At 37.4% G+C, this 13,518-nt stretch overlaps 1 protein-coding gene and 1 long non-coding RNA gene across 10 annotated transcripts in view; one reads left to right on the forward strand and one right to left on the reverse strand.

Moving 5' to 3' along the window:
- Positions 1–9,494, forward strand: part of LOC102152414 — an 85,306-nt gene extending 75,812 nt beyond the window's left edge. The window contains exon 6 of the long non-coding RNA XR_005384629.1: positions 8,252–9,494. This is a non-coding gene — a long non-coding RNA (uncharacterized LOC102152414). The remainder of the gene's footprint in view (positions 1–8,251) is intronic.
- The window catches only part of COBLL1 (cordon-bleu WH2 repeat protein like 1), a 158,898-nt gene that overhangs the window by 17,181 nt on the left and 128,199 nt on the right, over positions 1–13,518 (reverse strand). For 5 of the 9 annotated variants that reach the window (XM_038584685.1, XM_038584681.1, XM_038584678.1 and 2 more), the window contains 3 exons: positions 4,519–4,672; positions 4,008–4,082; positions 2,727–2,864 (listed from right to left, as the gene is read on the reverse strand). In XM_038584685.1, the coding sequence (XP_038440613.1) occupies positions 2,727–2,864; positions 4,008–4,082; positions 4,519–4,672 (367 nt within the window). The remainder of the gene's footprint in view (positions 1–2,726; positions 2,865–4,007; positions 4,083–4,518; positions 4,673–13,518) is intronic. The other 4 variants (XM_038584684.1, XM_038584683.1, XM_038584682.1 and 1 more) reach the window with 2 other exon arrangements.

Raw genomic sequence — 13,518 nt, forward strand, 5'->3', positions numbered from 1 at the left:
CTACAAAAAAAAAAAAAAAAAAATTTAGCTAGCTTCAAGAGTATTCCTGTTCTTAAAAGTCTCAGGAAAGGCTGGGATTATTTTTCAAAATTCTAAAATTCCAAAAAAACTTTTAGAGTTGGTTGTCTGACTAGCACAAATTTCCCCAGGCTTCAAAAAATAATAAATCAAGTTTGTTTTGCATTTGTTATACGTATGATGGCCACATTTGAGGACTACAATAAAAAAGATTGGGTAGGGGCTGTGAACAATGAATAAATTTCACAAATATCATAGCACAACTATTATATTTCTGCTTTGTAAGTTTTTAGATTTTATAAAATTTATTTAAAAGATTTATTTTTTTAGATTTTAAAGATTTTATTTATTTATTCATGAGAGACAGAGGCAGAAACACAGGCAGAGGGAGAAGCAGGCTCCTTGCAGGGAGCCTGACGTGGGACTCGATTCCGGGATCACGCCCTGAGCCAAAGGCAGATGTTCAACCGCTGAGCCACCCACCCAGGTGTTCCATCAGCTTCATAAGTTTTAAGGGAAGAATACTTACTTTCAAAGAACACACTGTTCAAAATCTTTGTGAAGTTTCAAGATTTAACAACTTCCAAAGTGTAAGTGTTAAAAATAATACAGAAGTCATCTTTTAAAAGTTTAATTATTGCAATTTTTACCTTTACTTAGCTTTATATGATTTGAATATTTTTAGATGCTTTTTTTTTAAGTTTTTTTTTTTTTTTAATTCATAGAGACACAGAGAGAGAGAGAGAGGGAGGCAGAGACACAGGCAGAGGGAGAAGCAGGCTCCACACAGGGAGCCCGACATGGGACTCGATCCAGGGTCTCCAGGATCACGCCCTAGGCTGCAGGCGGCTCTAAATCGCTGCGTCACCATCATAGGCTGCCCTATGATTTGAATATTTTTATCTTAAGGTTCTCAGTTCTTCTAGGGAAAGCAACATTGAAACAAAAAATAAAAATTCAAAAATTCTTTAAAATTGACAAAATGTAATATGTAAAAATGAAATTTATATACAAGCTTTTAGAAGACATGTTTGTAAGTTTTGTAGCGTTTTACTTTTAAATAATTAAAGCTTATAATTTCACTGAGACTTTTGGGATGCTTTGTATATTTTTCCTGGATATGATTGAAATCCTTCTCTTTGATAAAATAAAATCATATTAAATTATATCTATTCTATCCCCTTCCCCTCATCCCCTCTTCCTAAGCGAGGGTGAGCACTCTCTCTCAAATAAATGAATAAAATCTTTTTTAAAAATGGGGGATGGTGCGTCAGTGGCTCAGTCGGTTGAGCATCTCACTCTTGCTTTCAGCTCAGGTCATGATCTCAGGCTCTTGATATTGAGCCCCGCTTCGGTGTCTCCACTTAACATGGAGTCTGCTTTAGATTCTCTCCCTCTTCCTGCCCCTCTCCCTGCTCAAGCGCTCTCTCTCTCTCTCTCTTAAATAAATAAAATCTTTTTAAAAAATAACATTTATTCTGGTGAACTATTTCTTTTTATTCATTCAAAAAATGCTCACTCTATTAGACACTATTTCAGTTGCTGCCAGACAGAGCCGTTTTCTCTTTCTTCTTTAACAACTGAGATAAAATTCACATTCAGTAAAATTCACTTCTGGAATCCACTTTGGAATATTCCCATTTTCACAGATATACAGCTGAGTGACTGCCACTACAATCAAGATAGGGAATAAGTCCATCAATCTCCAAAACCGCCCCAGGTCCGTTGGTAATCATCCCCTGCCCCTAACCTTGGACTCTGCTAACTACTTTCCCCATAGCTTTGCCCTTACAAGAATGAGATCACACAGCATCTAGCCATTAAGACTGGCTCCCCCACTTAACATAATGTGTTTGACATTCACTCATGTCATTGCACGTAGTAGTCATTCCTTTTTATGGTTTTGGTGGTAGTACCCCAAGGTATGGATTAATCATAGTCTACCCATTCCTCAGTTTAGGGACATTGGGTTGTTTCTCATGTTGGGCAATTATGACTAAAAATCCTATAGAAATTTACATGTTAGTTTTTGCATCCACAGAGGTTTTCATTTTTCTTGGAAAATACCTAGGAGCGGGATTGCTGGGTTGTACTGACAATGAATGCTTACGTTTTATTTTTAAAAACTTCTCAAACTATCTTCCAACCTGTCCACACAATTTTGCATTACAATAAGCAGTATGTGATATTAATTATAAATAATGACTCACTCTGAGCTAATAAAAAACTGAATAAAATTATTTATGATGAAATACAGTTATTACCTAACTATAAATTTTTGCCATCTGGTAACAAAACAATTCCAATAACTTAACATAAAAATCTCAGTCAAAAGCAATACTACAGAAAATAAGCCATGCCTAGATAACAAAAGAGTAGTTCAAGAAAGAAAAAATATAAATATAATCCTTTATATTCATAAAGTTAAACACTGGAAATAACAGAGTTCAAAAAGTTTTGCTCAAAAAAGCAGAGAGCCAAATAGAAGAAAAGCTGAAATCCCCCAAAGCCATGCTTTGCCATATTCATCTATCTGGTTAGGGAAAACATTCCAACTCCAAACCTATAATCGAATTTCAAGTGAAAGGGGGAAACTACTATTTCTTTGAGACATTTTTACACAAGGGATGACCAAGTAACCAAATTTTTCCATGGTGATAATCTTAATCTGCATTGAACCACTGGGCAGGAAAGGCCCAGTTACCTACTTGTCAGAGATGCTACAGCTGCCTCAGGTGTTCCTGGGCCCTCGGAGAGAGGGGCTTCATCCAGCAGTTTGGGCACAGTGCACTGCTCGTGACTGGGGAGCCCAGGGCCAAGGGAGGCTTCTGCCAAAGAAGTAAAATCTGTGGAAATGGCACTTAGACAACAGAATTAAGGCAAGCAGAGAACAAGAAGCATTTTGAAGAAATCAGATTGGTTAGCTCACAATTATCCGTGCGTTAAACAAGAAGAGGTAACTAGGGGGAAAAAGGAAGAGAAAGAGAAATAGATATCAAGCAAAGTTTGAATAGCATTCACACCTTTTTTCTAATACTTTCAAATCGTCTCTGTCACTTATATAGTTTGATATTATTTAACAAAATTCCTTTGTAGGACAAAACAGTATCATTGGTATTATTCTGGGTAGGACTTAAGAAATAAGAAAAACCATGACTAGTTATATTATGGTAATGTTTTTAATCAAAGAGGACAGGAGAATTCCTATATAAGACATGTCACAGTCTCAAATACCTAAAAATCACCTAAGGATTAAATATTTAGGAGCATTTGGGTGCACCTGAATTTCTCCTGTGTTTATGAATATTAATTAGAAAAATTAGGTAGGGTTATATTGAGCTATTTTCATACCTATAAAAGTATCCCTATGCTAAAATACTGGCATAGTAATATTCTATTTTTGGTTAGACAGTAGTCATATTCATTTATGTCCAAGAATTAAGAAACTTTATCACGTTCATTCTTATAATAGCTACTATTAAAAATATAGGGAAACAGTATTAAATTATTTTATTTTTACAGGCATTTATTTGGAGAATCCAAATGAGACCATATAATAGAAAATGTTTCATGATAACAATTTTTTACCACTGAATTAGGACACTATGTATGTTGAATTCATGCCTCAGACAGTTGCATGAAGAACGGGACCTTACACTTTGGTGTAAGTTTTCTAGTGAACACACTAAGGTACATCCTGAACTAAGATGTGTCCTACCTTTTGGGAGGGACATTAAGAAGTGGTAATCTGACGTTGCATACAGAAAAGTCTTAGGTACCATCACGGAACTGAAATTTTGAGTTCTGTCAGTTTCATACTCAACCCAGGGTGGAGATTTTTTCATTTCACCATATAAAATTTGGGAAATAGAGTCAACGCATCTGTATCTCTTTCCTACACAGAGTTAAGTTATAACTAGATTCATTCCCTCAACCAACATGAAAAGTCTTTTTCAGTAACTACGTGATGTGGAACAAAAGCGTCCTACCTGGGCTGGCCAGCTCCTCGGGAGAGTTTGCTTCCAAAACACCGTCTGTAGGAACTGTATGTCCTGTCTGCAGGGCTGGAGGACAGAAGCAGCACAACTTAGAAACAAGCCACACTCACGGATGTAGCAATTCCTTAGTAGCTTTATTTTTATAGAATTTGAGAAGAGATAGCCCTAACTTTGTTAGAAGCCATTTCACCATCCAGCTTCAATACAACTAAAATCTCCTTAGGTTCCCCTTCCTACAGGTAGTCAATCCTGGAGTCAGAGTGTCACAAATGATCTCAAGCTCAATTTTAGGATCAGGGAGCTGTACAATCATTATTTTTTTGTTATGTTGCAGATTTTAAAAAGGTAGTTCAGTGAGAATAATCAGACTATTAATATTACTAAAATTAATTAAAAGCTTAAGTTTGTTTTTTAGTAAAAAGACCTGATTCATAACCTATCTCACTTTACTGTGTATGTGAAACAAGACACACATAATATCTACTGGGAAAAATAACATTACCAAGCACACGACTATGTTCAGCACTTTGATGCAGGGGTATTTTGGAGGGTGGGGAAGGTGCTTTTCGCTTTGTCCTTTTCAAAGATGAACTGCTGACAGCGGTACTACTGAGCTGCAGTGAGCCAGTCCTCACTATGCCTGCTCCACAGGGATTCTGGAAAACAAAATGACCAGACACGATCTCTATTTAGAAATTAACAGCGGAACTTCAGGAAGAGACCGACCTTTATATCAACTGCTTCATATACCAATGTGAGACATAAGAGTCATTCATGCAAAACCACTTACGGAGCATCTGCCATGTGCCAGGAGCTGAACTAGGAGATGGATATGTAAAGTAAAATAAATATGGTCCTTCTCAAGAAACTTAGGCTAGGATGGAAGAATGGCATACAAACAACCAATTAAAATGTAGAGGACTCATAAGCATTACAGTCAAAAACTAGCTTTCAAAGAAAATTATGGAGAAAATATTGATGTAAAGTAAGAGGTGAAAACGGAAGAATATCTGTACATTAAAACAGCTGGCTTGATTAATCGTTTTTTTGGTACTAATGTATTAGTGACAAACATCTCAAAAATTTCTATGTCTACCCAAGGCAAGGTCATCTGAGGTCACCGACTCTATAGCCGGCTAATGCTCACACTCCCAGCATGTGACTGTCAGCAGACCCTAAGACCGTCCTGCCTCAGCTGGCTGCCTGGTGCCTCCTGGCGCCCAGCCATGTCATCTCTTTCTCTTTACAGTTAACCTGCTTAAAGGAGCTGTTCATAGTTTTTTGTCTCCAGTTTCTCATCCCCCACTTGAACCCTTCCAACCAGCTATTTCCCAACTTCTGATCCATTAAAACTATTCCTATCAAAGTCATCAGTGACGACCACCACACTAAACTAGTGGCTAATTCTTTGAACTCATTTATTTGACCTGTTAGCAGCACTGAACACCCTCTTAAAATTCTTTTTTTCTTACCTCCAGATGACCACCTTCCTATTCTGCACAGATCCCAATGCTCCCTTTTCTTTTAGGGTTGTTTTTCATCTCAGTCCTTGGATACACTCTCTTTAATATCTATGTTCACTCTGTTGGTCATCTCTATTCCCTTGGATTTATGTATTATTAATGTTGACTAATTCTAAACTTATGCCTCGATCCTGGACCTCGATCTTCTATTTAATATCTAAGGTGATTAGATGGCATGTCTAAAACTGAGGTCCTAATAATCCTTCCTTTCCCCTCTTCCATGAAAAATAATCCTGTTCCTGCAGTCTCTCCTGTTTCAGTAAAGAGCAAGTCATTCCCCTCCATTTGTTCAGGCCAGTAACTCTGGATCATCCTCATCTCCTTTCATATCTCTCTCTGTCTGTCTCTCTCTCTCTCTCTCATCTCCTTTCTTCCTCACAGCCCACAGGAAGTCCATCCTGTTGGCTCACCCAGTTTGATTGAATTATCAAGAACCTCCTAACTGGAATCTGCTTCCACACTGCTTCTCTACAGCCCTTTCTCAACACTCCAGCAAAAGGATCCTATTAAAATAGAAGTTTGACTAGGTCACTTTGTTCATAACCCACTAACGGTTTCCAAATGGGCACAAGGCCAAAGTCCTTGTGAGGACTCCTAAAGCAGTTGACCACCTAGCCCCTAGATCTCTCTGACCACCTCCTCCTCTGAGAATGGAGTAGCAGACTCCGCTCCAGCCACACTGGCCTTCATGCTGCTCAAGCGTGCCAGAGTGTTCCCACCTCAGGTGGTTGTACTTCCTGTTCTCATACCTGGAATGCTCTTTAATAATATGATGTCTTTCTCATCTTCTTCAGTTAATTTCTCAAATGTCACCTTTTCAATGAGCTTTTCCCCCTATACTTTTCCCTTTTCCCAGCTTGATCTTTATGCTCAGCATTTAATAGCTCTAGAACCTACCATGTTATTGGCTTATTCACCTTCTTTACTATCTTCCATTGGAGTTGAATATAAGAAATTTTTTCTTTCTTCCTACTTTTCTCACGGTTGTATCTCCAGACTAATGTCTAGCTCATAGAAGTCTCTCAATAAATAACTGTTGAGTGAATGAAAGAAGGAATGAAATACTGTCTTCTCCTCTTGTGAATAAAGGCCTTGATAAATGTGAATTAGGAGAAGATGGAAATCTTGAGTCATTCCAATCTTGAGACAATGCAAGTACACCTAACAGAAGGGAACTAGTTCATACAGTGTTTGTAGTCCTAATGCCTTGCTACACATGAAGAAAAATGAAGCAAACTTTACTTTTTGTAATTTCATATGTCTGTCAGAGAAGAAAGAAAGAGGGAAAGTTTGAGTTACTTGTCATCACTGTGAATTGTGTTTGGTACTAAAAAGGAGGGCAGGTCATGTCACAGGGAGAGAGCATAGTCTGGTCCATGATGGCATGCACCTGATGGAACATGTCTCTCACTGAGGATAACTTCTCTTAACAAGGGGACACACAGGGTGGCACCTGGATGACCTGACTGGTAGTCAAACCACTAAATATCCTTCATTCCAAAGGAGGAATAGCTGCAGCCACCAACCTCCTCTCCTCTCAATTCTGTAGAGCTTTGAGACCTAATCCAGTAAGGAAAGAGTAAAACTTACCATCTAAACCCAGATTGATTCAGTTACTAAAGCCAATTCTGATTAAATCTAAGGGCCATTCCTCACCCCTGCCCCGCTCTGGAGTGGATATGGGGACAGATCCCTCACTGCAGTTTGGACATTTGAAACAATCAGGAGTACCTTTGGCAATGAAGGGCTGAGAAAGAAATCTATTATATTAAGCAGCTGGATGAGCAGTATTTAAATATTTTTGAGTAGAATGTAAAGTTTTTTTCTTATTGATTAAGGATATATCTCTGGGTTTGAAAACTTTAATTTGCTATCTTATAAAATTAGCAAATTTAGGAGTTTTTAGGAAAGAGGAAAAAGGCTGAAAATTCTCCTAAAAAAATGTGGCACTTCACTTTTCAAAATAATGATGTAAAAATCAAAAGCAATAGAATAGGTCATTTTATTTCTCAGGTGATTTTACTCTGTAAAGCCCTATTAAAGCATGCCTTCTTCCTCTCACAGACCTAGTTTACCAGTAAGAGCACAGGAAGTGATCAATAAGTCATTGCTGAATGCACAAATTTGGGCAGCATTTAATTTTCCTCCTCCTTCCATGCTGAAAACATGTTTCCCATGCTTAGACTGATTGCTTCCATGAGGTCTAGACCTGTGTTCCTCTGTAGGCCAGATTCCCAATCACTGTCATTTGTTGGTCTTTTCTATTACCTGATAAAAGCAGTCATGACTTGAATTAGTCATGAATTTCTCATATGACAATATCTGTTTAGGAGTTAGAGCTCTTAAATTTTGGTCATAATAAAATATACAGTAAAGACATTAGAAGGGAAGACTTTGCATATAAGGACTTACAAGTTTACATGAACCTAACCATAACTCAAAGACAAAATAAAAATAGATTCACGTGTTTCATTTACATCCCTACAGGTCTTAAAATAAGCTAACTTCTTTTTTCAGGAGATTCATAATTTGTATGAATAAAGAATTTAAAATTTGTCAAAATATACAGATTTTTAGTTTTACTAAAAATTTTCAATAGTATTTATGAAGACAGTTGTGGGAAAAGAAGGGCAAAGACGTGAACATTTTGAAGGAACACATATTTTGTAACTTTATCCTCTAGTACTTAACTCTCTTTACCCTGTCTTGTAGGTGTAACATGAAAGTAAACGGACATACATTATTAGAGCTGCATTTGGATCCAAGAGACTGAGAAGGAAGACATTAAGGAAAACACCAAGATTGTCACGGAGTGGTAACAGGAAGATGTATATGACTTGTCATAACTGGATTCCATGCTATAATTATGGTTAAGACTTATTAAGTTTATGACAAAAATGTAATTTTAACAATTTACATAGGATGGTCCAAGAGCAGAAGTTTTCAAAGAATAAGAATGGTGAGAGTTTAGATAATCAGCAACAGATTAATGATGGAAATATAAGTTTTATCCTGAGGTAGAATATTACTGTTAGTGTTCAAGGAAATAGCTTAATATATATTTGTCTTTTAAGACAGAGACAAGTGTTTTTGTTGTTGTTAGAGAGAGAGAGAGAGAGAGAGAGTCTTAAACAGGCTCCACCCCCAGCACAGAGCCCCACACAGGGCTCGATCTCATAATCTTTGGATCATGACCTGAGCCAAAATCAAGAGTCAGACACTTAAATGACTGAGCCACCCAGGTGCCCCTGCTTTCTTTTTTAAAGACTTTTAGAAAATAACTCCAATCAGCTAAGAAGGAAAGGTAAGGTAAGGTAATAAAAATCAAACTTGGAGTTATTTTGTGTTAAATATCACTATTAAGACCATAGTAGAGGAACCCCCAAGCCTTGAGAAAGGGATGTTCTGTATCTACTGCAAACATCCTTTTCTTGGGTAAAAGCCCAGAGGAAAAGCAGCAGCATTTAAGTTAGAAGATCTAGGTGTTCCTAAATAGACTGCACCAAGAAATGTGGTGTGTACTGAGGAATGTGGGTGGAATATACTTAGCTAGCACACAAGAATAGAGAGACTCCTAACTCAAGAATGACTACTTCTAGAAAGCAGACTCACTAAACCACCACAGTTGCTTAAGTAAACACATCATGAGTTCCCATATAAAAAGCTAGGAAAACAAAAGCAAAAATGAACTACTGAGACTTCATGAAGATAAAAAGCTTCTGCACAGCAGAGGAAACAATCTACAAAACTAAAAGGTAACCTACAGAGTGGGAGAAGACATTTACAAATGATGTAGCTGATAAAGGGCTAGAATCCAAAACCAATAAGGAGCTTATCAAACTCAACACCCCAAAAAAACAATAGTCAAGAAATGGGCAGAAGACAGGAATAGACATTTTTCCGAAGACATACAGATGGCCAACAGACACATGAAAAGATGCTCCACATCACTCATCGTCAGGGAAATACAAGACTATAATGAGATATCACCTCACACCTGTCAGAATGCCTAAAACCAACAACACAGGAAACAACAGATGTTGGTGAGGATGCACAGAAAGGGGAGGCATCTTACACTGTTGGTGGGAATGCAAACTGGTACAGCCACGCTTGAAAACAGTATGGAGGTTCCTCAGAAAATTAAAAATAGAGCCACCCTGCAAGCCTGCAATTGAACTACTAGGTATTCACCCAAAGAATATAAAAATACCACATTAAAGGGGGACATGCACCCTGATGTCTATAGCAGTGTTATCAACAACAAATTATGGAAAGAACCAAAGTGTCCACTGACTGCTGAATGGATAAATAAGATGTGCTGTGTGTGTGTGTGTGTATAATAGAGTATTAGTGTAAAAAAGAATGAAATCTGCCATTTGCAAGGATGTGGATGAAGCTAAAGAGTATTATACAAAGTGAAATAGGTCCAGTCAGAGAAAGACAAATACCATATGATTTCACTCATATATAGAATTTCAGAAACAAAATAGGTGAACATAGGGGAAAGAAAAAAAAAAAGAGGGGCATATAAAAGAGACTTAAAAAAAATACTGTCTTTGTTTAAGAGAAAGAACATGATGGGGGGGGGGTTGGGTAGGGGCAGAGGGAGAGGGAGTAGTAGGTTCCCCGCTGAGCAGTGAGCCCAACATTGGGCTCAATTCCAGGACCCCAGGATCATGACCTGAGCTGAAGGCAGACGTTTAACCAACTGAGCCACCCAGGTGCCCCAAAAGTGACTCTTAACTACAGAGAACAGTGTTGCTGGAGGGGAGGTGGGTGGGGGGATGAGCTCAATGGGTGACAGGGATTAAGCAGGGTACTTGTGTTGAGCACTGAGTGTTATCTAAGTGATGAATCACTAAATTCTACTTCTGAAACTAATATCACATTGTATATTAACTGGAATTTAAATAAAAGCTTGACACATTAAAAATAAAATGCCAAAAAAAAAAAAAAAAAAAGAAGGCCCTCAAGTGTCCAACCACACTGCGTCCTCAAGCCCTAGTCCTGTGTCCTTCAAGAGTATGTGCCTCATAGTCTCTTCACCATTCCACCGTTGCATTAGTCAGGCTGGAGCTATCCGGTATTTTTGAATGTGAGTTGGTGTCTAGCTGGAGAGAGGCTTCTAGAGGGTTTACAAGTTGGAAGGAGGCCTAGTGTAATGCTTACCAAATGAGCTTTGGAGACAATGTCAGGGCTTGAGCCCGGGAACACGGCCATCTAGTGTCTCTGCAACCTTCAGCCTCCTCATCTATAAAGTGGGAAAAGTAACAGTCCCTACACCTCAGAAGGGGCTGGATGCTTATGTGAAATGACATGTGTGAAAACTCAGCTCAGTGCTCTGTATACAGTATCTGTTCCATAAATACTAGCTAATGTCACATGCAGCTCATCTAGTGTAAAGTATGGGAATGTGATCTGTAAATAAAATAAGCAAATGATAGTTCTAATGTAGAGTTAGAGTGAAAAGAATGGATAAAAGGGGGTAGTTATTCTACGGCTGTACTTCATCTGCAATTAAAGGTGGTGGTAAGAGTCCTAGTAGAGTCCATCTCCGTTATAATCAGCCTTAATATCCCAACAGTGCCCAGCATTCAGGAACTGGGGCTTAGTCCACTGCATAAGCCAAATTCATCATAATTCATTATGTGTAAAAATTCCACCTTGAAGTCACCTCGGGCACCTCCATCTTACTTTAAAGGAATTTAATAAAACCGCAATACTTAATACTTGCTTCAATCTTGGTGATGGGTATATGACTGTGTATAATATGTAAATCTGAATATTTCTTAACTTTAATGTAAAGAATTAAAGTTGAAAAATTGTTTAGAACCGTCTTTAGCTTTTGGCACTGAGATATGTTTCATCTGGCCAAATCATGACTGAAAATTTTTTAAAGAGGTTGAGATTAAACTATATTTAAATCCAAAGGGTTTACAAAACAAGAACACAGAGGTTTTTTACTTACTAGGGGAAAACACTTTGGTTAATGATTAGAGATGTTCAATTATTTACTTTAGAGTCACTCAGTCTGCCTGCTATTAGGAAAAACTGCACCCCTAACAGGAATGCACATCAGTGAATTTTACAGTCTGTGAAAAGGAAAAAGCTGCACAGAGAAAGAGAACACTCTAGGGAAAGTGGCAAGTCAAGCTGAAAACCATGCCAGATACTTAATCCCTCAGAATTCACACCCAGATCAGGATTTACTGGTTCAAAATGGAACTAAATTTAGCTGAAGAAAATAGAATTGAATGGCATTCAGTAGATTTACTGAGTCCTAGCTCTGTACAAGTTATTAGATCACTTATTAATCACAGTGGAATTATAAGATGTGGGTCATTGAAATCAATATATTCTGTATAAAAGAGTCAAAGCAAAAAATGTAAACAGAAAAATTAGGAAAAAAAAACTTGAATCAAAGGACAGAAATACAGTAGCCCAACTTCAAGGACATTTAAATGTTTCTGTTAGAAGCTTTGGGTTTTTCTGTTTATAATTTCCACATGTGGGGAGGGATGCGTTAGAGAGGAGAAAACCTAAGCTACCCCACTGAAACTGTCTTTAAACTCATACTTTTTTTCCTTCTTCTTAAATGACAGATTCACATTATCCTTCTCCAAACTGGATATTCTCTATAAATACTATGACGTACTATTTCACTGCCTATGAATTGTATCCCAATGCCTTTTACATAACTAGCTAAAGGTCAAGCTCGAACTCTTAACTCTTGATGGAAGAAGTCTTTCTAAGATAATTTTACAACTTACACAACAGATCAGTTTTAAACTCCAAAACATGTAATTATAATAAAGTAAATGTGATATAGAAATATGAGGTACCGTAATGAATTTGTAAAATAAGCAAATTGTAGAGGCAAGGTTTTTTTTTTTTTAATCATAGTGAATTCAGTTTTATTACTGATTTGATCATAAAATTAGCACAATCCCGTATTACATGCAAACAACGCATACAATGATAAGGGGGGAAAGAGAAAAATCAGTGTAAACCCCAACAAATATAGGTTACCTCACAGAAGTTTGGTGTCCAACCTTTTATACATATCCTCTATATTTGTACATACACACATTTTTTTTTTTTACTTGTATTGGATGAAGGCATATATGCCAGTTTCTTTCTTTATAAAGTTTTTAAAAATAAAATGCTATTTCAGTGAGGCGAGGGCATGTTTGTATTGCTGCCCTGAATCTCTTTCCACATCCTTCCAATTCCCTTAAATGGTACTTCCTCTGGACTCCTAAAAAAATCTAGGACTTATATATTCTATTTTCATGTTCTCTCAATAAACCAGTTTTAAGATCCTTCATTGATAGCACTGCAAGTCTTAGCCTGTCTAGGTCAACTTAGATTAAGAAAAATCCTATCAGCAAAGGAGTGTAAGAAATGGAGGTGATATGTCAGGTACCAGACTACTGTACTTAGGGCAGTAGTATCAGGGCCCGGAGCCCTTAAATCCATACCCTATAAGCAGTCATCTATTTGCCAATTTTAAGGGTGTTCCTATCAATTTGCTCAAATACATTCTATGACAGCAAGTAATGAGATTAAAGCTGGATTCGCTTAGAAGTGTCTAAATACCACCACTTGTAACTTGTATATCTTTTGGTTACTAAAATTATATATATTATATATTAATCCTTTCAGGGGATTCTGGGTGGCCAAGCTTGCCACTAGCCACTCAAAATGGTCTAGATTTAAACTCATTATTCAATAACATTGTATCCTCCAGTTAAACTCATTAACCTGGCATATCTTCCTCAAACTTTGTATCCTCTGCCCCTTTTTATTGATGCTGAAAGCACTTGGGTTGCCTTTTGTGTTATAGTCATGAGTTCAGGGAGAAAGATGTCAATCAATGTTTTGTTTTTGTTATTGTACTTTAGAGTTTCAAAAATCCTCAGAGAAGTAATATCAGGACTAGGCCTCACTATCTGATAAACTCTGATCAAACCAAAGAT

Source organism: Canis lupus, chromosome 36 (genome assembly GCF_011100685.1).
Source record: "Canis lupus familiaris isolate Mischka breed German Shepherd chromosome 36, alternate assembly UU_Cfam_GSD_1.0, whole genome shotgun sequence".
In the NCBI taxonomy this organism is placed as follows: Eukaryota; Metazoa; Chordata; class Mammalia; order Carnivora; family Canidae; genus Canis; species Canis lupus.